Genomic DNA, 22,979 nt, shown 5'->3' with positions numbered 1-22,979 from the left:
CGGTGGATCACTGACTTCCTGACGGACAGGAAGCAGCATGTGAGGCTGGGAAAGAATGTCTCGGACTCCCGGACCATCAGCACCGGCTCCCCTCAGGGCTGTGTTCTTTCTCCTCTGCTCTTCTCCCTGTACACCAACTGCTGCACCTCCACCCACCAGTCTGTCAAGCTAATCAAGTTTGCAGATGACACCACCGTTATTGGACTCATCTGGGACGGGGATGAGTCTGCCTACAGCAGGGTTGTTGTGGCTGTCCTGGTGCAGCCACAACAACCTGGTGCTGAATGCCCAGAAGAAAGTAGAGATTAGGGATGGGTACCGGTGTCCGGTGCCATCACATAAACGGTAGTAACCAGACCGAAAAGCAGCGCACATTTCGGTGCTTTATTTCGGTGCTTTTTTTTCCCGAGCTGTGATACACTTCTAGCCAATCATTTTACGTTTCCCAGGATAGTAGGCGGGGCCAGGTACGTACGTTCAGTTAGAGCAGAGCTACAGATTAAAAATGTCCAAGGCGAAGCGGTCAAAAGTCTGGTTGTACTTCACAGCAAAATATGCAAACTCAGCAGCCTGTAACAAGTGCTTTAAGCTGATACTGTGATACTGTCAAAGGAGGTAACACCTCAAATCCGATGAAACACCTGGCGACGCATAGCGTTTTTTTTAAAAGCCGAGAAATGCGCCGTATTTGATAGGTTGCTGCGAGACCTCACACCGAGCACGTTGGGTGGGTTGCCAGTTATCGGACCCGGAGCAACATCCCCCAAAAACCCGAGGAATAGAGTCCTGGCCCTTAGCCCTGCCAGTGTAGCAGAAATGATGAGGATATTGATGCAGCAGCAGCCGTTCTTCTCTGCGTGAGTCGCTTAATGTTGTTCGAGTGTAATTTACGTTGAGTATGCTAACCACGTTATTACATTAATGCATGTAAGGTGAACTAGCAAACATCATCATAGCTACATGCGGCTGTCCTCTTGTTTGATGGCAGATACTCCCTTCACCCTGGATAAAAAGGCTAAAATGACCAAAGAAAAAGTGGGAAACAGCTGAACATGAGAGGTTTTTGGACAAAGTTTGTGTTTTTTCCATTGTTTAAGCACTGCTTCCAGCCAAGAGTGATACCATATATGCCCCATAGCTGCAGAAAAGGCTAACATTGTTATCTTTTTACAAAAAAACAAAACAAAACAGCTGAACATGAGAGGTTTTTGGACAAAGTTTGTGTTCTCCATTCTTTAAGCACCGGTTCGAGCACCGTTTAAGCACCGGCACCGTTTCAAAAGTACCGATTTGGCACCGGTATCGGATAAAACCTAAACGATACCCATCCCTAGTAGAGATTATTGTGGACTTCAGGAAGCACACAGCCCCACTCCCCCCCATCATCCTGACTGACACCCCCATCACCTCTGTGGACTCATTCCACTTCCTGGGTACCACCATCACCCAGGACCTGAAGTGGGAGCCCACCATCACCTCCGTCATTAAGAAAGCCCAGCAGAGGATGTACTTCCTGAGGCAGCTGAAGAAATTCAACCTGCCAACACGGACGATGATGCAATTCTACACTGCAATCATCGAGTCCATCCTCACCTCCTCCATCACCGTGTGGTACGCTGAAGCCACTATCAGGGACAAACACAGACTGCAGCATGTTGTGCGCTCTGCTGAGAAGGTGATTGGCTGCAGACTCCCATCTCTGCAGGACCTGTACACCTCCAGGACACTGGGGTGTGCAGCTCGGATCTCAGCTGACCCTTCTCACCCTGGACACAGTCTGTTTGACCTGCTCCCCTCAGGCAGGAGGCTCCGGTCCATTCGCACCAGAACCTCTCGCCACAAGAACAGTTTCTTCCCCTCTGCTGTTGGACACATGAACAAAAATCGTATGACTGTTCCCACCACTAACACATGACCCTACGCTGTGTTCACTGCATCATTCCATGTTTAGCACTGATCACCACCTGCACTCATGTATATATCTATCTACTTAGCACTTTTAATTCTTATTCTTATTTTTATTTTCATGTCTATTTTAGCGTAATTTATGACAGTATGTTTGCACTGAAGCACCGCAGCAATTTCCTAATGTTGTAAACCTGCTCAACATTTGGCAATGAAACCCTTTCTGATTCTGATTTCTGATTCTGAAATGATTTCATTAGAAGGATGGCTGTCAAGTAGCCATTCTTCAGTAAGGGATACAGGGAAAAGGGATGAGCTATGTCACATTATACAAGAACTGGATTGAAACTCGGTGGCAACAGGTCAAATCAGTATGTACAGAGGAGGTCAGAGAGAGAGGTTCAACAGTGAGTGTCTACAGCCATCTCTAAAACTATGGAGGCTCTTCTACGGTTTAGAGGTGTATTTCGGCCCGTGTTTCTTATCTTTGACAAAACTGATGGAGTTATGAATGCAGAAAAGTACCTTCAGATTTTGATCCACAATGCAATAACATCTGGAAAGCAGCTGACTGGCAACAACTTAATTTTTCAACATGACAATGATCCAAAACACTTTTTGCACATTTCAATAAATCACTGCATGTTTTTGACATGGTGGTTTGCGCAGTTATTTGACGGGAGCAGGGGCAGACCTACTGTGGTGGCATGGGGTGGAAGTTACCACCATAAAATAATCTCTTGCAATAACAATGTTGTTTATTAAAATAAAATAGCATTACCACTTTGAGCCTAGCTACAATGAACATTGAATATACATTATAAAACTGAATATATGGCATAGTGTTATCCCCTCCCCACCAATTAAAAATGAACGTAAGAATGAAGGTGAGTTTTATTAACCCTCTCAGGTCGATGGATGTGCAGGCGTGTCCAAATCACATGACTGATTAAAGATGACAGAGCAACAAGACGCAGCCACGCTGAGTCTCCATTTCAACTTGTGTTGAAATTGAATGGACTTCAAACTATATGTGTTGATAGGCCACAGAAAACCAGGGTCATCACATGTGATGCTTTTTTCTGAATACTACATTTAGCGCAGGAGGAAATGGTAAAAACTGTGATTTCTAAGAACACCGCTTGCAAGCATTATCTGTTTGCAAGCAAAACACAAAAAACAAGACAAAAATGCAACCCCTTTCCTGTTGTGCATCAATGCACCAATGTACCATGTTGACCAATCAGCATTCGGTTGATTAGGAACAGGGAACAGGTTTTGGGACTAACAGTGGCAAGAGAGAGTGAGTGAGAGAGAGACAGTAATATCCATAGCGAGCTTTGAGATGTGAGAGATTTGTGACATTTGGCATGTTTGGTGTGTAGTTTTGCTTTGTGTGTAAAACAATGAGGGCACTAGTGAATGCGACAGAGGCCACCAAAGGTAGACTGCAATGTGTCTCCAGCTGGATGTGCTCCTCTGTCTTGTGCTGGAAACAAAGCATTTTTTGGAGTAGCACAAATAATTTGTCACATCTTATTGTGATACCCTATTGTTCTTTAATTTTAGTTTTAGTAGTGGTTTTAAACTTTTGTACAAAAATGGCTCAGCCATTGGCTGCATTTTGGGGTATTTTTTTTGCAAACTTTACTGTTTGCAAAAACCCCCAAATAATTTGCCTACTTGGATTCTATGGGGTTTTTGTGTCATTTTAAATCAGTTGTGTTAATACAGTATGTTAAAATGAAAAAATAACTTTACATTTATTTAGACATGCGAGATTGTGCCGAAAAGCATGATACCAAACAAGGCAAGATAAACAGTTGAAATATAGAGGTAAAATCACAAATAATAAAAAACGACTAATTATACCCTGGACCCCAGAGGGTTAACCCAGTAAATTTTTGGTAAAAGAAAAAACAAACAAACAAGTCTTCATGGCAGTGGGGATTTCTGACATCTTGTATAAATTAAAGCATATAAGATTTTGATTATTCAATAAAAAGAGTGTGAAAAGTTAAACTTGTATTTCTAACTGATCCACCTCATTTTGTGTAGCTTCTGGATTTTATACTTATGCTTATTTATTATATATGCTATACAGTGCATAAAATCAAAATTAAATTTTTTATGTAACTGAAATATGGGCTAAAGAAAGTCACAGACTATGTTTATATGAAATGTGCATACTTATAGCATTTGACGTATTATAACCATAAATAACACATATTACAGAATGTAACACCTGCACACAGGGGCGTTCGTGGCCTGTTTGGTGCCCTGGGCGAGCACTCCCTCAGCAAGAGTATGCAAATGGACAACAAACAGCCATTATAATTCATCATACACTGACAATAGCAGACAAATCAACAATACACCTCTCCCAATTAATGGCTAATTAATATTATGCTAAACACAGTCCAAAACATTCAATAAGCAGTGTTGGGTAAGTTACTTTAAATTAGTAACTTAGTTACATTACTAGTTACTTCTATCAAAAGTAACTCAGTTACTTCAAGTTACTCGTTACTTTCAGAGTAACTAGTTACTAGGGAAAGTAACTTTAGTTTTACTCAGAATTCTCTTGTTAATGTGTTGCTTCCGTAACTGGATACCCAACAAGATTGCCAGTCTTCTAGCTTGCTTACTTGCCACAAGTGCACTGTGCCACCTACCAATAGAAAGGAAAAAAATAATGTGCACATTTCCACGAGAGAAATCCCACGCCTGGACCGTCGTTGACCGCCGCATGATTCTAGCCTGCTTTTTACATCCAACACAAAAACTGCAGTCGTGGTGCTTTCGATTGTACTCAGAACTCGGAAATTCTGCCTTCTGAATAGGAAGATATAGGTAACGCCAGACTGAAGATGAGCTGCTTACAGAGCTGGACTGGGACAAAAAAAAATCATCCCGGGGAATATGACTAGAGACCGGCCCACCATTATAGGAAAATCATAAAGCCTTTGAATGAAAACAAACGCTGTTGTGACAGTGATGTACACTGTTCTGATGGTATATATGCATTAATCTATCAATTGTTTGTTGTAAGACTCAGATAATTATTTTTTAAAACTGAGACATTTTAAATGAGAATAAGAAAGCATTTCCTTGTGCCCCCCTTTCCCTTTTAATTCCCTACATGGACCCCTGGCAACACTTTGCTAGACCCGCCCCTGCACAGTTACCAGCTGTCAGCTACTTAGAAAAGGATCCTGGTGTTATTTGTCTCTCAGAAACAGTTCATAACTTCCCTTCAACTCATTCATGTGACCTAAAAGGTAAACCTGTTTCTCCATCACAGCTCTGATGATTCAGTAAGGACATCTCCTGGTTTCATCTTCATGTTTCCATCTCATCACATAACCAAACCGATATCATGACCAGCAGCTTTTTTGCAGCTGTGGCTCCAGCAAACATCAGCTGATACTAGAAATTAATATTAAATAAATTCTAACAACAGCTGATCAAGCTTAAACGTGCTGCTGTTGTTTAGCGCGACATCCGCTGGTTTCTTCTTCCTGGCGCAAAGTGGGCGATAAACAAACAAGAGAGCCGATCAGCTGATCACTGATCAGTTTCATGATTGAAGTAGAAACAGGAGAGGGAGGGGGAGAGGATGAGAGGAGAAGAGGCAGCTGTGCAGCAAAGACACAGAATAAATCCAGCTTTGTGTCTTTTTCATTGTAGCTGAAGTCCGGGACAAACTGTTCCTTTTCACCTCAATAAGAAACGCGTAATATTTTCTCTGAATACGAGACGATTCCGTTTTTTAAGGAACGGTTGGCAGCTCTAATAATTAACCTTATGAACAAAATAAAGTTCAACATCAGTAACATAGCACCCACCCAGCTGTATAGAAACTCCGTCATGCTAGCTAGCACGCAGTACGAAAATAAACTCCACCTAAACTTGGTTTATATGTGACTCAGATGGACTGCAGGTCATAACTTCTTACCTGAAGTTCAGTTCACTTGACACTCTCGGACCAGCGGCCACTTCGGGTCTCTCCTCTTGCCTCCCTTTTCCTTCATCCACCTGCTGGCCTCCCCCACTTGCTAATGTTACTGAATCTGTGGAAGCTCCGCGATAGCCACCACACGAAGTAACGAGTAACGACCCTATCTAAATCCCAGTAACGAGTAACGCGTTCCTGGTTTTGGCATAATAACTAGTTACCGTGCTCGTTACCACAATAATAACGTAGTTACTGTAACGCGTTACTTAATAACGCGTTAGTCCCAACACTGTCAATAAGCCACATCAGTGTCATCTGTCTGTCTACTGTTTACTATCATAGCCAAGTGGCTAACAAAGGTAGCTAACAAAGTTTTCCCAATCCCTACTAATGAATGTTATCTTGTTTCAGGATACATAATACCTGCCTTTATCCAAAGACACATCTGCTTACCTGTATCTTTTGCTCATTTCTCCTCTTCTTTACTCTATTTTTTTTATAAACCAAGGACCTGATGGCTTTGACCTTTTCTTGTCCATCTTGCATCTCCAGTATTAACACCCAACCCCACAACAGAAACTAATAGACCTACACCTTGTATAGGTTTTTTTTCTGGGATTTCACACAACCCAGGAAACCCAGCCTTTACTCCGATTGGTTCCCATGCAATCCCCAAAATGCGCTGGCATGATGTCGGGGCAGCATGGGTGCAAGCAACTTTTTTTTGCCGATGCCATGATGCCACCCCCGCCGCGATGCCGCCCCGGGCAACCACCCATGTCGCCCATATCAAAAACCACCACTGCCTGCACATGTGTAAAGAAATGTCTGTGATTTTGCCACCCCGTTTGATTTCCATGCCACCCTAAGAAAATTTCTTATCCGCCCCTGGATAGGAGCACACCCGCGTGCGAGCACACGCACATGCACGCGCTAGCTGCGAATACACCAGAGCTCTCCAGTCAGTAGGACGTAGCGTAGCAGAGACACCGAAACGTAACGAAATAGCGAGATATTTTCCCGAGGAATTTTACAGCTGGTCGGCTCGCTAGCTGACGGCAAAGCAGGCATGGACGACAAGTCATTCACCAAGGAGCTGGACGGATGGATCGAACAACTGAACGAGTGCAAGCAGCTGACAGAGAATCAGGTCAAAGTCCTCTGCGAAAAGGTGAGGTTTACCAGGCGACTTAATATTAGTACCCCACATTATTAGCTTTCCGCAGTGCTAGCCGACGCTTAGCCCGTACAGCCCCCCCGATTGGCTCCTTTAATAGAAATATTGCCTGGACTCAGACGTTATTGCATGTGGCCTTACAGGAGCACACCATTTGACTGTAGCTGCATGCTGTGGATTTCTAAGACAAGCCGAGAAGATGGAGGGGGGATGCCTGCGAATGTTTTCCCTACCTACGCCCACTGCTTGTCCTAAAGTGCACTTACAGAAGCACACAAGAAAACTCTTTAATAATCAGATTTTTTTTAAAAAGCAGGAATATTGGAATCTGGCTTATTAATAACTTGTGTACTCCACAGGCTCCCAAACTGCACCACATTCTGGTACATGCTAACCTGTTTTCCTGGTTCTCATGCGTAGGCCAAGGAGATCTTGACAAAAGAGTCCAATGTGCAGGAGGTGAGATGCCCAGTGACAGTGTGTGGAGATGTCCACGGACAGTTTCACGACCTGATGGAGCTGTTTAAGATTGGAGGGAAATCTCCGGACACTAATTACCTCTTCATGGGAGATTATGTTGACAGAGGCTACTATTCTGTGGAGACTGTTACACTTCTGGTTTCTCTTAAGGTATTTCAAAAAAAGTAATCCTAACATCGATATGGACTTAAATTTTTTAATGAAGTAAAACTGTGCAGAACTGCAAATTTTGGTATTGATGCAATTCCAAGTAAACAAAGCCAGTATTACTGATACGTTTAGTGTATAAAGGCATCTTATTGAGGGGAGAGCAGTGTGTCATGATTTTTGAGATGAATGTTTATAAATTTACTGACCTTAGAGGATAGAAGCAAAGTATCCATCCTGTTGTGCTAGTTTTGATCTGATACCCGTATCAATATTTGGATTGATGCACCAAACTTCTATTACAAATGTGTTTTTCTTCGTAGGTAAGGTTCCGCGAACGGATCACAATTCTCAGAGGGAACCACGAGAGCAGACAGATCACGCAGGTGTACGGTTTTTACGACGAGTGCTTGAGGAAATATGGAAATGCCAACGTTTGGAAGTACTTTACAGATCTGTTTGATTATCTTCCCCTTACCGCGCTGGTAGATAACCAGGTAATGTTGTTTTTTCAGACCCAACCTGAAGGACAGGTGCACTGAGCTGTTATGTGTTGTTTATTTCATATTTCTTATTTGAAAGATATTCTGCCTACATGGAGGATTATCCCCATCAATAGATACACTGGAACACATCAGAGCGCTGGATCGCCTGCAGGAGGTTCCTCATGAGGTAAACACAGATTACGTAAATGCTTTTTAGAGATGTTTAGAGATTAATTTAGGAAATATCCCAGCTGACTGCTTTAGTGTAGGCATACGCATTCAAGAAAGTTCACCATGGAGTCTGTAGGTAATCACTGTATGCTCACTCTGTTCTTTTTACTGAATAGAAATTGCACTAAACAACACTGGCGTTCCCTTCACCTTTCAGGGTCCAATGTGTGACTTGTTATGGTCAGATCCTGATGACCGCGGTGGCTGGGGCATATCACCACGCGGTGCTGGCTACACTTTCGGGCAGGACATTTCTGAGACATTCAACCACGCAAACGGTCTCACTTTGGTTTCAAGAGCCCACCAGCTGGTTATGGAGGTACTCTGACTTTGTTTGTGTACTACAAGTAATTCTGTTTTTTTCTTCGTCAGATGTACCCTTCACAGTCAGTGGCTATAAAATAGCTAACATGAAGCTGATGTCTTGATTTAGGGTTATAACTGGTGCCACGACCGCAATGTAGTGACGATCTTCAGTGCACCAAACTATTGCTATCGTTGTGGAAACCAGGCAGCAATCATGGAGCTTGATGACACGTTGAAATACTCCTTGTAAGTAAAGTTTGTCATGTCTAATAATGCAAACATATCTTTTTGCAATGAGGGGGGGATGCTACATACAAAGTTCAACAAAGCCAGTCTTTCATTACTTTAGCTGGCTCAGCAACACCTGGTTATCAACTTTCGCTGTTAAGTCACCCCTTATGTCATATGACTCTTCTTCCTCACAAAATGATCCCCGTGAGTGCTACCTACTTCAGTCATCGATGCTATCAGATGATAATGATAAAGTGGTGATGACTAGTCTATAATGAACATAATCTAGCAATTTAGTGCACAGAGCAGTAAAATAAACATTTTAATTCAAGTTAATAATTTTATGGCTGAGTGCAGTCTCAGTGCTGCTGTCTGTTCATTTCTAAGGTGATGGGTGCACATTAGAGCTCTAACACTTTAAACTGGATCCATTTAAGCATTAAAGGTTACTGTCTCATAGCCTAATGAAGGAGACGGGGAAATCTCTTTAGTTTGTTGGCAGATCAAATTAATGAAATTAATGTTATTCATTGAACGAATATTCCTGGTGTGCATTCTGGATTCAGCATAAATAATTACATGTACATTACTGTGGTAATGCATCGGGAATGTTTGCACTTCATTCAGTGGTTTTAGTTTAACAGCAGTTTAACAATCTATAATAAACTTACTGTAAATAAAAGAGTCAGGGAAAATGTGCCACTTTCAGCCGATAGAACATAACTTGCTCTCGACCAGGCTGAGCATTCAGCATAGGTTACCATGGTGATTTAGCCAGGCTACCTTTGTGACACAGAAACTCTTGACTTTAAAGTTGACATAGCTGGCTAAACAATTAATCTCACTTTGCTGACTTAAATAAATAAACCTTATTATTCAGTCTATGAGATGACGAGAGCCCTGCCCTTTGTTTGTTTTAGCCTACAGTTTGACCCTGCACCACGCAGAGGAGAGCCCCACGTGACGCGGCGTACGCCGGACTATTTCCTGTAAAGATCACTGCTAAGAACGGTAATGGGCTGCACAGAGGCTTGGGGAAAAGAAGCATTCAATCCCTCTCCCCTGAAAATGTGTGCCATAATTACAATAAAATGGAAACTGTAACGTCTAGATGAACACCACCGTCCTTTTAACTCCTTCCTCTCTGTGCATGATGTTTTAATTGCTAGAAATGATTGCTACTATGAACAATACTGTCATAATACCTGCTGGATTGTCAGGAAACATGAATGAACTAACGCTGAGAATAACGACTAGATGTTGATAAGCAGAGTGTGTCGCCACATACAGTATATACGCTGCATCTTTCACTCGGCATGGCCTCAAACAAAAGGTTGCAGTGCATACAATGTGAACTCTTTTCTTTTTGTAACCGAAGCGAAAGTGCTTATTTTGTGAGATGATAGAAACGAGTATGTTCTCTTTGCACTTTTGTATTTGATTTTTATCACATGGCACTGACAAACTTTGTTCTTTTTATATCCCGTTATAGTGTAAGTAGTTCTCTTTCTGCTGTCTCATATCCCATACGGAAAAGATATATATAAATCTTATAAAGTTTGTATCTGTCTTGTGTGAAACTTGTATGAAAAGCATATAAGAGTGAAAACAGATATAAGATCCCTTGAAAAGTTATATAATGAAACTTGTATGTTTTGGATACTTACTAAAACAATGTATGAAAGTAATGAGAAAGTGGCCACTTTCATGAGTAAATCATGTAAGCCTTATATGATTTACTCATGAAAGTGGCCAATTTCATGAGTAATCACATATAAGTTTTTACTATTTCTTTTCCATATGGGATGGGAGTTAATGTATTTCATTTAACTAGGCAATACTGCTACAAATGACATCAGATGTAAAATAAATAAAAATAATAATATAACTTAATGTTTTGCACTCACAGCTATAAAAAAAATTAAAACTGGAGTTGCTGTGTCATTTATTTCCCCTTTTGTACAGCTTATGACATTATTCCCGAGGAGTGACCACTAGATGGAAACAGACACCCAAAATCGGTGCAGGTGATCAGCTCAGACACTGATAATGAGCTTTATTGTGAGTGGACTATTTGCAGTAAACTGGTCATTTTAACATCTGTTTTTCTTGTTTATTTAATTTCTAAAACAGGATTTTTGCACAGTTTTTTTTTAACATGGAAAAAGGTAGGACATTGTTTGCAGCATGATGTTTTACTTTTCTTTTTTATTGTGCATTTCTGATATTAACCAAATAACCTCTCGTTTGCTTTAATTTTCATGCACATGTCATGGACCACTATTAATATCCGCTTATTACACGTGCATGTGTGGAAATCCTCCGAAGTTTTAACAGATATTACTGATTTACTGCCTGTAAAATCAATGTAGCGATAGTTCACAGAGCACCGGCGGATGTAGTGCTGAAAATAAAAGCATGATTTAAAGGATTTGGCGGATTGCAGCTCAGTTTCTCCCCTCAGACTGCTGATCACAGCTCCTGCTGCTTTGCGAAAGATTGGATCAACACTGCGTGTTTTTTTCCTGTCATTATAAGATGTTTTTCCCTAGTAAGAAGCGAGGCAAGGCTTTTATTTTGTCGGTGAAGCCCCTCGCGGTTCCTGTGCGCCCTCCGGCCGAGCTGACACTGCTGCATTGAAAATTAGCTGGCCGCATCCTTTCAGGGACTCCTCTTGCGGACCTCCGGAGACCACAGTGCAGTAAGTAACCTGTGCTCGTTTCCCAAAACGGACCGACAGTTTTGTGCCGTGTGCGCTTGTGTGTCCGACGTGTCAAGCAGTGATCAGACAGCTTTTTGCTCCTCGGGATCCCACTGCTCGTGTGTGGATGTGGCAGGCTGATACTAGTTGAATCTGGGGCGCACAGCTGGACAATTAACGGGCTGGACAGATGTAGTGGCTAATTTGCCATTTTTAAAACGGTCGCACCTTGATTTTCATTGTTTTGGGGAAAGATTTTGGCGCCTTTTTTTCTTCTTCAGATCACAGAAACACCTCCAGTTACAGTCCAGATTTAACTGGTCTACGTCGGGTTGGACAACAAACCGTATCCATTCAGGGGGCATGTTATTACCCTGCGACCACGCACAGAGAGCCGCGTTTTGTATTATAGCACATACCAGGCTGATACAGGGGTTGAAATATGTGGGATACATAACAATTGATTGTAAGGAGTTGCAGGTTAATGTGTAGCCACGCAGGCCGCCGTTGATTGGCTGAGACTGAGGGCAGAACCAGCTGTGCGTTTATGGATCAAAGGCCGTGTCGGTACAAACTTCACTCCTTTCACAGCGCATTTATTACTGATTTGGCATCATATTATTCACGCTAACTCGGGGGTTTGAGGCCAGGAAGTGCCCTTTAATCTCTTTCCAGCAGTAATTTTGTGTCTTATTGGGCCACTGAAGGCTTTTTGACATCTCGTGAGAACCCCCGTTGAGTTTAATTCAATTTAAAGCGACAGCATGCTTTCTGTACTGCACAGATTTCTTATTTAAGCCGATCCAGCAGCCATGCTTCAGTTCGAGTTCATTGCTGCTGCATGCCTTCTCACAGTTGTTCATCTGAGGCAAAGAACAAATCCAGATCAAGCTGGGTTGGAACAGCATGCTGCATGCACATCCACAAAAAAACCCCCATCCACTGGTGTTTTTCCATTGCAAGCCAGTTCTGTCTGCTTTCAGACTAATTAATATAATAAAGTTTTAGGTAAGTACCCAGTTACAGCAAATAAAGCCACAGACTTTACTCAGTTTGTAACTTTTTGGTTAAAAATGCCACTTTCCCAGCTGTCCTATACATGCAGGGTGCTTTTCAGACTGGGAGTTGGTGTGTGTGCCCAGTTGCAATTTGGTGTTTCGCAGTCCTCCTGTTAGGTCAGCCCTCACTTAGTCACATTATGCTGAATTAGCAGCGTGGCAAAAGAAGCATTGTGCTCCGCCAGTCCTCCCTTGCTGACTTTTGTCTGCAAGAGAAATGAAGCCCGAAGGGAAGCTAACTCCTCTGCTAAGTGCTGGAGCAGGGCCCTGGTGAATTAATTTCCAGCTTTTCCGGTCCACATGTTGACACATCCTTGGAAAAGGTACTGAACGTCGAGTTGCCCGAGATGCATTAATCAGAGTGTGTGTGAGAATGTTTGAAAGCACTTTGTCATAGTACATCTGTGTGTGTGATTCTACTTGTGGTAGAAACCACTTTGAAGGTTCAAATATAGCAGAGACACGGTAGCAGTTCATCCATCTATTTTATCAATGCCCAAGATTATTTCAAACTGTGACTCATGCACAGCCACTCTGCTGTAGTCCAGGAATATAAGTGTGGAAACGAAAACGACTATGATAAGTATTACCATGTGCAAAATCGGATACATTTATTGCGCCTGTAACATTTTGTTTCCCCAGATAAAAATGGCAGCCGAGCTATCCACTTCCATAAACATCAAGGAGCCCCGCTGGGACCAGAGCACATTTGTGGGTCGGGCTAAACATTTCTTCACCGTCACAGATCCCAGGAACATTCTCCTGACAAACGAACAACTAGCACACGCGCACAAAATCATCACCGATTACAGGTAACCAGCCCGCCCAGTTTTTCAGAAACAGGCTGTAAACTCACTGCCGGTGTAAAACGAGAAATATGATTTTACACGCTCGCTGTCTTGCAGGGAAGGTATAGTCTCTCCAGGGCTGACGGAGGATGAACTGTGGAGAGCCAAGTATGTTTTTGACTCAGCTTTCCATCCCGACACTGGAGAGAAGATGATCCTGATAGGCCGCATGTCGGCACAGGTTCCAATGAACATGACGATCACTGGATGCATGATGACATTTTATAAGTAAGATCATGTGCGAGTTAATTGTCAGACTGTCACAGCCACACCCAGGCCTATTATAGCTTCTTTTTAAGCAGCAGAGCATGTCCTCGAGGGAAATTCACACATGCTGGTTTAAATTTTGCTGCTAAAGTTTCACAGGGCTGGTGTAGTGCATGCAGCATTGCTGTTTTTGCTTATAGAAGGAGCCAGTGTTATTGGTGCTTGTTGGGATGATGGCATTCCCACACAGGAGAGTACAAATATCTGTTTACACCCAGTAATGCACATTTTTAATGATTTCAAACTGTATTTTCAATTTACAGGACAACTCCTGCTGTGCTGTTCTGGCAGTGGATCAATCAGTCTTTCAACGCAATAGTGAATTACACCAACAGGAGTGGTGACGCTCCCATAACCGTCGGGTAAGAGGCAGCTGCTTTGGCGCTGATGCCGGCACATATTAACCCCTTAATTTAACAGTGCTGGTGTGGACGGTGGTTTTTGTTTGTGTGACGTGACCGGTGCCTCTTTTGTTCGCAGTCAGCTTGGCACAGCTTATGTGTCTGCCACCACGGGGGCAGTTGCCACCGCTCTAGGACTAAATGCACTAACAAAGGTATCAGTTCATCTAACCCCATCCTACATCTCCTATTAATGCTTTGACTTCAGACATGTGGGTGTGCTGGTATGAAGTTAGCCACACATGAATTGTTTCTCACTGAAAGCCCATGTTGTTTAGAGCATCACGCTCAGTAATCATGTTGTCATGCGAGCTTTTATTTGGACTTTGCGGCAGAAAGGCCTTTCTGTAAAGCATCTGAAATATTGGCGTGAATTCTTCAAGCTATGTTTACATCTGAGCTTCCTCCTTTCCTCCCGCTGCAGCACGTTTCACCGCTGATCGGACGGTTTGTTCCATTTGCTGCTGTAGCTGCTGCTAACTGTATCAACATCCCGCTGATGCGACAAAGGTAAAGATCACTGGTCTGTCCATCTGTCCATCCACTCTTAATGCAATATTTATACTAAAGATTCGCTCGGTCTCAAAGATGATATGATTAGAGTCAGTGTCATACCTCCGGTACAGGAGGAGCGACACACTGGCTTGATGACATTATTTAAATCGTCCTGAGTTCTCCTAACTGCAGTACTTTTGTGCTATAATGAACTGACAACTTGAGAAGAGCAGAGAAGTTTCATGTGTGTTAATAGTGTCAAACTCCAAGTTGGTTACGAACCATGACCAGAACATCAAGTTACTGAACCCTGGGCTCAGCTTGTTTTGATGTTCTGATGATTTGTTTTCCTTTCTTCAATGTCATACAGGAATAGTTATAAATGGAGAACACTGCACCTTAGTGAAATGATAATGAATAATCAAGCAGTCAGAGCTGTTTCATGTTTTTATAAGGACAATGCTATTTTGATTGTCTCTCCCTCTATCTGTTGCTCTTTTTCACAGTGCTGCTCCTGGATGGGTATTAAAACAGTAATTAATGCCCAGAAAGCTTTTCCCTGGAAACGCACACATTTGGGATGTCTCTAATTGTAAAAGGCATCGTTAAAACATCTTTTTTTTCTCTTTTTTGGAAAAAAATAATAATGCAGGGAAAGCAGAAATATTTCCTGGATGCTTGCAGCAGGTCGTTCACTGATAAGGGCCCGCATGGATTCTTTATTTGGATTCAATCAGAGTTTCAGATTATAAATCCACTGTGATTGTGAGGTGCTGCTACTTGGGTGTCACCCTGCTTTAACGTCTCAGCAACTTCAAACTTAAGAGCCATTTATTTTCTTTCCTTCTGAATATGTTGAACAAGAAATGGGAATTTTCCTTAAACTTTCAGATTCCATTTTTGTCATTTGATATCTCGACTTCTCCTTGTTTCCTTTGTTTTGGAAGTTCTGTATGCAGGATAGTTAGCTGAGTTTGGGAGTGACTGCTAATCTCGGTAGCGCAGGGGAGAAACTACTACTACTGCACTACTGTATTCTACCAATGATATCATTTTGTTATGATAAAAAAATCAAATGCTTTTGAAAATATGATTTCAAGATATAAAGTTTAAGAAAATAAAATTCTGTTATGCTTTTGGGGCTTTTGCGTCTTGCATGGCCTCTACACCATTGGATAATCAGGTCCAGACTTTACTATAGAACTGTTAACATGTTCTCAGTTTAAGAGACATGACTTTGAGTGATATTTTTTGGTATTATTTGGATAGGAAAGTCTTTTAAGATCATAATTCATGCGGAGTATCTGTAAGCAGTAGGTAGAAGGCTACTGATGGAAAACCTAATGTGCTGTCGTGCAGACAAAGGTGCTAAGAAGTGCAAAAAGGTTAGTGATATAAATGCTAATAAGCAACTAGTTAATGACTGAAAATGTGTAGTTTACTAGAGGGTGTCATTGTTCTGTGTTTTCAGGTCATACACTCAGATTTCCATACTTTAATTAAATCTTAAATATTTGTCTGCTCATTGCTGTTTCTGATGTATTACTATGAAGAACGGGGAGTTCGTCCATCTGTGTGAGGAGTCCCCGTGATATGATAAATTCATACATGTGCTGTTCATGGTTTACAGCATGCAGTGAAATTGCATTCAGTGTTTTCACTTTTATAAGAACACTTCAGTTGTTTTCATGAAAAACAGGTTTCCTGACATTTAATTTATCGAAGTAAGATGCATTACACAGCCTCTTCCTCCACTTTATTTCCCAGCTGTTGCTGTATTTCATTTCAGTTTCCAGGTTCTTCAGCAGGAGCTCTTGTGCATTTCCATGCATATTATTCAGAGCATTCAGCATTCACAGTCATCTATCTCCAGAACTGTTACCAGTTTTGCTTGTTGTCTTCAGAGAGCTTCAGCATGGTATACCTATAATGGATGAAAATGACAACAGGTTAGGAGAGTCATCAAAGGCTGCGCAGCAGGCCATCTCTCAGGTTGTGGTTTCCAGGATTCTCATGGCTTCTCCGGGAATGGGTATGGAAGTGTTTTCTCACTTTAACATCTGGCTTCAGATATTATTATTAATTTCAGAAATAAAATCAGTTTTCCTCTCTTTTCAGCTATTCCCCCATTTTTAATGAACCATTTGGAAAAGAAGGCCTTTCTGAGGGTAAGCACACGCCTGAGTTAAGACAAAATATGAGAAATGCATTTGTTGCATTAAATGTCAGCAAGTTAGACGATCATTAACTGCCTAGCTCCTTTTTATGATCACATATTAGAGAGACCAAAAGCCCCGAGTGCATGAGGCCGCTCTCGGATTCTCTGCCGCTTTTGTGCCTCTCACTCATTTTTTTCTGCCTGGCCTTTTTCAGAGGTTCCCATGGATGAATGCACCTATTCAAGTCAGCCTGGTGGGATTCTGGTGAGTTGCCAGAGATAGTTCACCTGATACGTTCACCATCATGTGCAGTCTTCTTTCTACTACAAACACCCCACAATCATAACATAAGATCACACTGATGATAAATGCTTCCATTTACAGTGTAGTGTAATGCCCCTAATAAAATGCCCTCATAAAATTTGTTAGCTCAGTGGATAACGATATGAAGATGCTTTAGCCCGTGTGTGGCTCAATAACTTAATTATTTTTTACATGAAACTGAATCTGCTGCTTCCTTTTTTTTCTTTAATGATGACTCGCACATCATCACCCAGCTTTTCACTTTGTGCTTCCTACTCGGCGTTGCCTCACGAGCCCTCGGTGCGACCAGTTAAAGTCTTGTGTAACTCACATGACTGTGATCAGGACCACATTCTGCAAGCTAATCCACAAAAATGGGGAAGCAGGCTCCTTTTAGGAGAACGCTAATCCACACACTTCCACAATGTGTAATGGAAGTTTACATACATGCTTCATTACTTAAATAATGTGCAGATGTTTCTGCACCCACAAGGATGAAATTACAGTACACCTGGTGTTTATCAGTGCTTCAACAGTGCTTTGTGCTTTTGGTTTGCAGGTAGTGTATATGCCCTCCATTTATGCCGACTTTCTTCTAATTGGCTGCCCCTCGTAAATTGAAGGTGTGACATCACCTGTTAGTTTCTAGATTCCCATTTTGAAGCTTCGAGATGAACGTTTTTGTCGCTGCCATCTTGCTCGCCAGAAAATGGATGTGACACGGACTCTGGCTCTGATTGATAACTAGTTAGCTCATGAGTGTGTGATTTCCATATCTTAGGTAATCCTCCATTTTGAAACATGGTACGACCAAGATTTACAGAATAGGTTTCATTTTTTTATTTGATGTGCCCCTAAAGAAGTAATTGATCCCATAAACTCAGCAGTGTTCACAGAGGTCAAGAATGAAAGCTTTTCATGGAGATTTCTACACTGAACAAAAATATAAACGCAACACTTTTGTTTTTGCTCCCATTCCCCATGGGATGGACGTAGAGACCTAAAATTCATTCCAGATACACAATATAACCATCCCTCCCAAACAGTGGTCACAAATCAGTCCAAATGTGTGGTAGTGGGCACATCTGCTATATTGAGATAATCCATCCCACCTCACAGGTGTGCCACATCAGGATGCTGATCTGACATCATGAGTAGTGCACAGGTGTACCTCAGACTGCCCACAACAAAAGGCCACCCTGGAATGTGCAGTTTTTTGCGCTATTGGGGGTCTGGGGACCCAGAACCGGTCAGTATCTGGTGTGACCACCATTTGCCTCATGCAGTGCAACACATCGTCGCATGGAGTCTATCAGATTGTCAATTGTGGCCTGTGGAATGTTGGTCCACTCCACTTCAATGGCTGTGCGAGGTTGTTGGATATTCGTGGGAACTGGTACACGCTGTCGTATACGCCGGTCAAGCACATCCCGAACATGCTCAATGGGTGACATGTCCGGTGAGTATGCTGGCCATGCAAGAACTGGGACATTCTCAGCTGCCATCTGCCCTGAACAATGTGAACCATGATTCATCCGTGAAGCGCACACCTCTCCAACGTGCCAGACGCCATCGAATGTGAGCATTTGCCCACACAAGTCTGTTACGGCGACGAGCTGGAGTCAGGTCAAGACCCCGATGAGGACGACGGGCATGCAGTTGAGCGTCCCTCAGACGGTTTCTGACAGTTTGTGCAGAAATTGTTTGGTTGTGCAAACCAATTGTTCCAGCAGCTGTCTGGGTGGCTGGTCTCAGACGATCTTGGAGGTGAACCTGCTGGATGTGGAGGTCCTGGGCTGGTGTGGTTACACGAGGTCTGCGGTTGTGAGGCCGGTTGGATGTGCTGCCATATTCTCTGAAACGCCTGTGGAGACGGCTTATGGTTGAGGAATGAACATTCAATGCACGGGCGACAGATCTGGTTGACATTCCTGCTGTCAGCATGCCAATTGCACGCTCCCTCATTGCTTGTGGCATCTGTGGCATTTTGCTGTGAGACAAAACTGCACATTCCAGGGTGGCCTTTTGTTGTGGGCAGTCTGAGGTACACCTGTGCACTACTCATGATGTCAGATCAGCATCCTGATGTGGCACACCTGTGAGGTGGGATGGATTATCTCAATATAGCAGATGTGCCCACTACCACACATTTGGACTGATTTGTGACCACTGTTTGGGAGGGATGGTTATATTGTGTATGTGGATTGAATTTTAGGTCTCTACGTCCATCCCATGGGGAATGGGAGCAAAAACAAAAGTGTTGCGTTTATATTTTTGTTCAGTGTATAATCAGAGCTATCGCCATCTGGTGGCCTTCTGATAGAATGCAGGTTTAAAGCTGTTCCCCCTCCCTGTGATGTTATAGATCAGGGGTCTCAAACTTAAATGACCGGTGGGCCGCTGCTGCCGCTGTCATCTCGTTGGAGGGCCACTTTAGTGTTCAAGTAGTAAAAAAAAAAACAATGAATCAAACAAGAAAACACCCACACATATTGTCTTGTTTGTTTTTTTTAAAATTTCAAATACTTTTGCCCCCCTAGGCTGCGTGATTGAGACCTCTGTTATAAGTTATAGGTGGACAGATTGATCAAAATACAAATAATTTCAGTACCAGCACTGGTATTAGTATCAGACTGATATCAGTATCTCCCCTCAATAAGATCCTGATAAATGGACATTTACATCATTTTTTGAAATGATGTAAACCTTGTTTTATAGAAGCTTCCACCATCACAGCAGTGTGTCTGTGTAAATGTGTGAGTTTATGTAAACAGTTTGGTCCATTCTTCCCTACAGCGTTGCTTCAGTTCATTCAGGTTTGCAGGCATTCATTAATGCCACAATGTCACAGTATTTCAGTCAGACTCTGACTCGGCCATTGCACCTTTTTTCTGTGCTTGGGATTATCGTCCTGTCACATGACTTTCATGACTTTCACATGACTCTAGAACACTTTGGTATACAGATGCGTTCACTGTTAACTCAGTGACTGCAGGGTTTCTACAACCTGATGCTGCAAAACAGGCTTTCCAAATCATCAGCCCTCCACCATCCTCCCTGACAGTTGGTATCAGGTGTGCTGGTATGTTCTGGTTGAGTTGCTCCAGAAAGCTTGAGGTTTATTCAGATGCAACTTTGCAAACTTAAGCTACCATGTTCTTTTTAAAGAGAAAGGGCTTTTTCCTGGAAACCTGTCCAAAGACACCATACCCGTTCAGTCTTTTTCTAATTGTGCTGTCATGAACTTCTTAAATTCAACATGCTGACTGAGGCCTGCAGAGTCTGAGACATAGTTCTTGGGGGGCTTTTGTTACCCCTCATCTATACTAAGCTGATGGGGCATTGTTATCACCTGGCCAGGCGGTGTGGACACGTAAGTTTGCAAATGTGATAACTTGAGAACCAAGCAACATAAGAGCTTTAAATTGATACCATAGGTGTATCTACTAAAAATCTCTAAGTTTGAATCTCGGTGAGCTCGAGAGGCCTTTAATTTAAAAACACGTGAGCTCATCATTTCCGTTTCTTGTTTTTCAGCCTCGTGTTTGCCACACCACTCTGTTGTGCTTTATTCCCTCAGAAAAGGTGAGTGAACCATTTTGAAGTTATTAGTAGTAAATCATCTTATTATTATGTGACTATATGCAGAGTGTGCATGAGTCTTTTTCTGCCAAAAAGGATGCATTACATGCCTACATTGTATGCATTTGACCCATTAACCCCTTTTATTTATTTTTTGCCCTCTAATCCAGCTCTATGTCAGTCAGCCGCTTGGAGCCGGAGCTGCAGGAGAAAATCCGTGCCAACCACCCAGGAGTGGAGAGGGTTTACTTCAACAAAGGGCTATGAGTGTGTGCAACCCCCCCAATCACCGCCCAACCTCATCCGAACACTGCCATAACACAGCTGCAGGCTCGCTCCTCACGTCTCTGCCAGCTCTCCTCATTCAGTGTGCCAAAGTTAAGTTTTTCTCTCCTCTCCTCACCTCCACCGATCCAGATGGATATCTGAGGACTCCCCCTCGCTGTCAGCCTCTTTGTAATGAGCTGTTCACGTTTGTCAGTGATTGTAGATTTTACTGAAACTGCTGAAGATGTTCTCCAAGCGGGATCAAAAGTTTGATGTTTATCTCGACAGATGTTTAGTGGCCCATCGTAAGGTTTTCTTCTGTGCCATGTTTTTATTACTTTAATGTCTGTGACTTGTTGATCTTATGTTGCCATGAAACCACTGTCACATCTGTCTGCCCGGCGGTTTTTCTTTTTTCTGGTCTTTATTCTGACTAGTCAGATCTGATTACATTTGCCAAATCTGTACTTTTTAAACCTCTGTCAAGGATTTCAACCTCCTGGTGTTCACTTTAACTCACCTGCCAAATGAGTGATACTAAACAAGCCTTCTCCAGGGATACACCCTTTAAAATGGGATGTTATAATAGGCCAGCACGGTGCTATTTCATGTCTGAATAATCAGTGTTTATTGTTCTATTTATTCTAATTGCCAGACACGTGTGAACAAACCACTCTCTGGCTTGTTGAAAAGTATTCTTCTGCCTCTTTAGTGACACAGAGGCTGTGTTCAGGAACACTGACAATAAATGTTAAATTCATATCAATCATTTCAGAAAAAACACGCTGGTTCTTACTTCTACCAAGCCCAATTCTAGTATGAGAGATCTAATAACAACACAAGGTGGCAGAAGTGTTTTTACATCGTTATATGCATTTAGAGTGTCAGATATAGATGTTATAGATATTATAGACTTCTCATGGATGCTATTTGTCAACGCCACACCTAAATGGTTCATCTCGCTAACACTCTGCCTGCTTTGAAAACTTCAAACAGTAACACATTTCGAGTCCGGTGAGTTTGAGGAATGCACAAACTCCCAGCCAAAAAGATATCTGAAGCAAAGACCTCCAGCGCCCCCTTTTACTTTATCTGCACCTCAGTCATATCTGCACATGCCATGACCAAGTTCAAGCCAAGCGAGCTGATAAAGCAGGTAGATTTTACGCTCTGTACTTTTGTTCTGCAGTCAGGATTCAGATAACGCGTGTTTGGACACAGTTGATTAACCTGTTGTGTCTAAAGGAATGTGTCTGTAAACTGTTGTAAACTCGCTTTCGGTGCCAGGCCAAGCGCATCACTGGACATTTTTAAAATCACGAGTGGGAGAAAAAAAGAACAAAGATTAACTCAAAGCAACAAAACTCACACCTTTAACCCAACTCAAATGTGTTTCTGGAACCCAGCGTGCATTCAACAAAAATTAAATGCTTTTGAAATATTTACAGACTCCTTCCCATATGATGTAATTTTTTGTGAGGTGTTTTTAAATGTTTAAACTCTGTAATCTCTTTGAATTTATCGCTGTAAAATTACAATTCTAGATTTTCAGTGTTTTCAGAGAGACGCCCTGGAGCTCTCTCCAGTTTATTTGAAGTGAAATTTGTTATTCTCGTGTTCATGGTGAATGAATGTAGCACTTTCCAATTCCAGCTGTTTGCGGTGTGTCTAGAAAAGCACAATGTTGTAGCAGATTTCCAAATGCTGCACATTTTTAGAACCACACCGATTTCAGTCCGTGCTTGATCAGTTAACTCTAACAATTAAGAAAATTCAATTTACCAAATCAAATGAAATTTCAACACAGCCAAAGCGAGACGAATCAACTCGAGAGGAAGTCATTTATAGCTTCCATTAATAATTTTTAAAATACTGTGACAAAGAATGTTTTCTGATTGTTTTGCAGTACACTGGGGTGATGTAATGTTTTGACTAACCAGATGAAATAAACTTGATAAAATCCCACAGCGAGGGTCGT

The 22,979-nt window shown here is 42.2% G+C and overlaps 2 protein-coding genes across 3 annotated transcripts; both read left to right on the top strand.

Moving 5' to 3' along the window:
* Window positions 1–6,815: 6,815 nt before the first annotated feature.
* Window positions 6,816–10,292, top strand: LOC146638660 (serine/threonine-protein phosphatase 2A catalytic subunit alpha isoform-like). The gene is made up of 7 exons (XM_085370281.1): window positions 6,816–7,034; window positions 7,461–7,670; window positions 7,991–8,164; window positions 8,250–8,339; window positions 8,541–8,702; window positions 8,817–8,935; window positions 9,841–10,292. The coding sequence occupies exons 1-7, from the start codon at window positions 6,933–6,935 to the stop codon at window positions 9,911–9,913; spliced, it is 930 nt and encodes a 309-aa protein (XP_085226407.1). The 5' UTR covers window positions 6,816–6,932; the 3' UTR covers window positions 9,914–10,292.
* A 1,172-nt stretch (window positions 10,293–11,464) lies between these two features.
* sfxn1 (sideroflexin 1) lies at window positions 11,465–22,960 on the top strand. 2 transcript variants are annotated; one of them, XM_085362101.1, is made up of 11 exons: window positions 11,465–11,621; window positions 13,322–13,491; window positions 13,585–13,755; window positions 14,058–14,156; window positions 14,275–14,350; window positions 14,620–14,705; window positions 16,595–16,722; window positions 16,809–16,858; window positions 17,064–17,113; window positions 20,690–20,737; window positions 20,905–22,960. In XM_085362101.1, exons 2-11 carry the CDS (start codon window positions 13,328–13,330, stop codon window positions 20,999–21,001), a joined length of 969 nt encoding a protein of 322 aa, XP_085218227.1. In that variant the 5' UTR covers window positions 11,465–11,621; window positions 13,322–13,327; the 3' UTR covers window positions 21,002–22,960. The 2 variants fall into 2 exon arrangements, with proteins under 2 accessions (XP_085218227.1, XP_085218235.1); XM_085362109.1 differs by having other exon boundaries at window positions 11,465–13,002.
* The last annotated feature ends 19 nt before the right edge of the window (window positions 22,961–22,979 follow it).

This window comes from Diplotaxodon limnothrissa, linkage group LG2, assembly GCF_057381915.1.
Source record: "Diplotaxodon limnothrissa isolate DT_005_m linkage group LG2, D_limnothrissa_male_GT1.1, whole genome shotgun sequence".
In the NCBI taxonomy this organism is placed as follows: Eukaryota; Metazoa; Chordata; class Actinopteri; order Cichliformes; family Cichlidae; genus Diplotaxodon; species Diplotaxodon limnothrissa.
Note: the sequence above shows the minus strand (reverse complement) of the source record. Positions and strands in the feature narration are given on the sequence as shown.